At 42.0% G+C, this 1,431-nt stretch overlaps 1 protein-coding gene across 1 annotated transcript in view; it reads left to right on the top strand.

Moving 5' to 3' along the window:
* Positions 1 to 220: 220 nt before the first annotated feature.
* anks1ab (ankyrin repeat and sterile alpha motif domain containing 1Ab) overlaps positions 221 to 1,431 on the top strand; it is a 16,501-nt gene continuing 15,290 nt past the window's right edge. Inside the window, exon 1 of the mRNA XM_016457362.1 lies at positions 221 to 755. Within this exon, the coding sequence (XP_016312848.1) occupies positions 549 to 755 (207 nt within the window). The 5' untranslated portion in view covers positions 221 to 548. The remainder of the gene's footprint in view (positions 756 to 1,431) is intronic.

Raw genomic sequence — 1,431 nt, 5'->3', positions numbered from 1 at the left:
CTTAGGGCTTTACTAAAGGGTTTTGCTTCCAATTTCAAGGACAAGTCTGTTTTATCGAGCCTTGCGTTGTAGAGGAATGTTTGTTTCATAGGGGCAGATCAGGGGCAAAGCAGGGCACACTTTCCTGCAACTTCCTAGTAGCTTCTCGTAGATCTCGATATTTTGCTGCAAGCCAAAAGCTCTCCTTGAACTTTTATGATCTTCCTGTCTGGGCAACGTGCTGACATCCCTCGGCGTGATTGTTTGAATCAGATACAGAAAAGCTGAGTAGACATTGCTTTGTTTGTTTGCCCTCTTCTTGAGGAGCGACGCCAAATTGTCCCAATTAATTGACTTGACGCTCTTCTTTAAAGGACTACCTGCCAAGGTCTACCTCCATACCCCATCAGCCTTGGCCCTCATCTCCATCGCAGTGAGGGCTTGTGGAGGAATCTCCATTACAAGTTTAGTGTGTAAATCTGGGGCCCTGCGTCTAGCGGAGGCCCATCGCTCAAGCCTGGACACTGCCTTGCTGTTGCTGCTGCTGCCCTCAGCTCTGCTGGCCAAAAATGATGTGGCAGTGCCACATCTCGGCCTCCGAGTGCCGCTGCTACAGGCTAAATGGTTTTTCACTGCTCAAACGTCATCCTTTGTCGGCAGATGCAGCTGGGAGCCGCGTGCTGGAGCAGTCGGTGGGGGAGTGGCTGGAACATGTGGGCTTTCCTCAGTATGAGAGCAAACTGGTGCTCAATGGCTTCGATGACCTGCGCTACATGGTGAGTGGCTTTTGTGTGTGGGGATTGATTGACACAGCAGGTTGGTCAGGGGATGTAGTGAGTTTCTATAATTCCAATTTATAAAGGCTGAAAATATGATAAAAAGTCACTTATATATATATATATATATAAGCTATACTATACTATACTATATATATATATATATATAATGTTTGTAAAATGGTACAGCTTTTCAAATATCTGAAAGTACACTCTTAATATCAGTCAGTCAAGCAGTCAAGCATTATAATATGATCAACAATCAAGTATTATTTAATAATAGAAGTTTAGTAATTAGAATTAAAACTTGGTAACCATGAACGTAGGACTGGTGCTGGTGCTTTTTTGGTCATTCAGTGTTCCTGTAAAAAAAAAAAAACGAACAATAACACTGATAAGATATTATTATTATACGAATTCTACTAAAGAACAATATAAAAACGCACTAAGGATTAATGAGCTACTGGATTCATGAATATTAATCAGGTTGTGTGCATTTGCTCGAACTGATTCGCTGAAATCAAAACAGGGACGATAATAGGTGAGCGCCAGCCAATGAGATTGCCATTTGCGCATTAGTTCCGTCTACTACAGGAAAACCCGGCAGTTCTTAAAAGCTGAAGAATTCCAAAGGAACTCTGTTATTTTTACAGGAAAATACAACAAAGTATATCGT

This window comes from Sinocyclocheilus anshuiensis, unplaced genomic scaffold (assembly GCF_001515605.1).
Source record: "Sinocyclocheilus anshuiensis isolate Anshui unplaced genomic scaffold, SAMN03320099.WGS_v1.1 scaffold447, whole genome shotgun sequence".
Taxonomy (NCBI): domain Eukaryota; kingdom Metazoa; phylum Chordata; class Actinopteri; order Cypriniformes; family Cyprinidae; genus Sinocyclocheilus; species Sinocyclocheilus anshuiensis.
The sequence above is the reverse complement of the archived record's forward strand: the minus strand, read 5'-3'. Positions and strand labels throughout refer to the sequence as shown.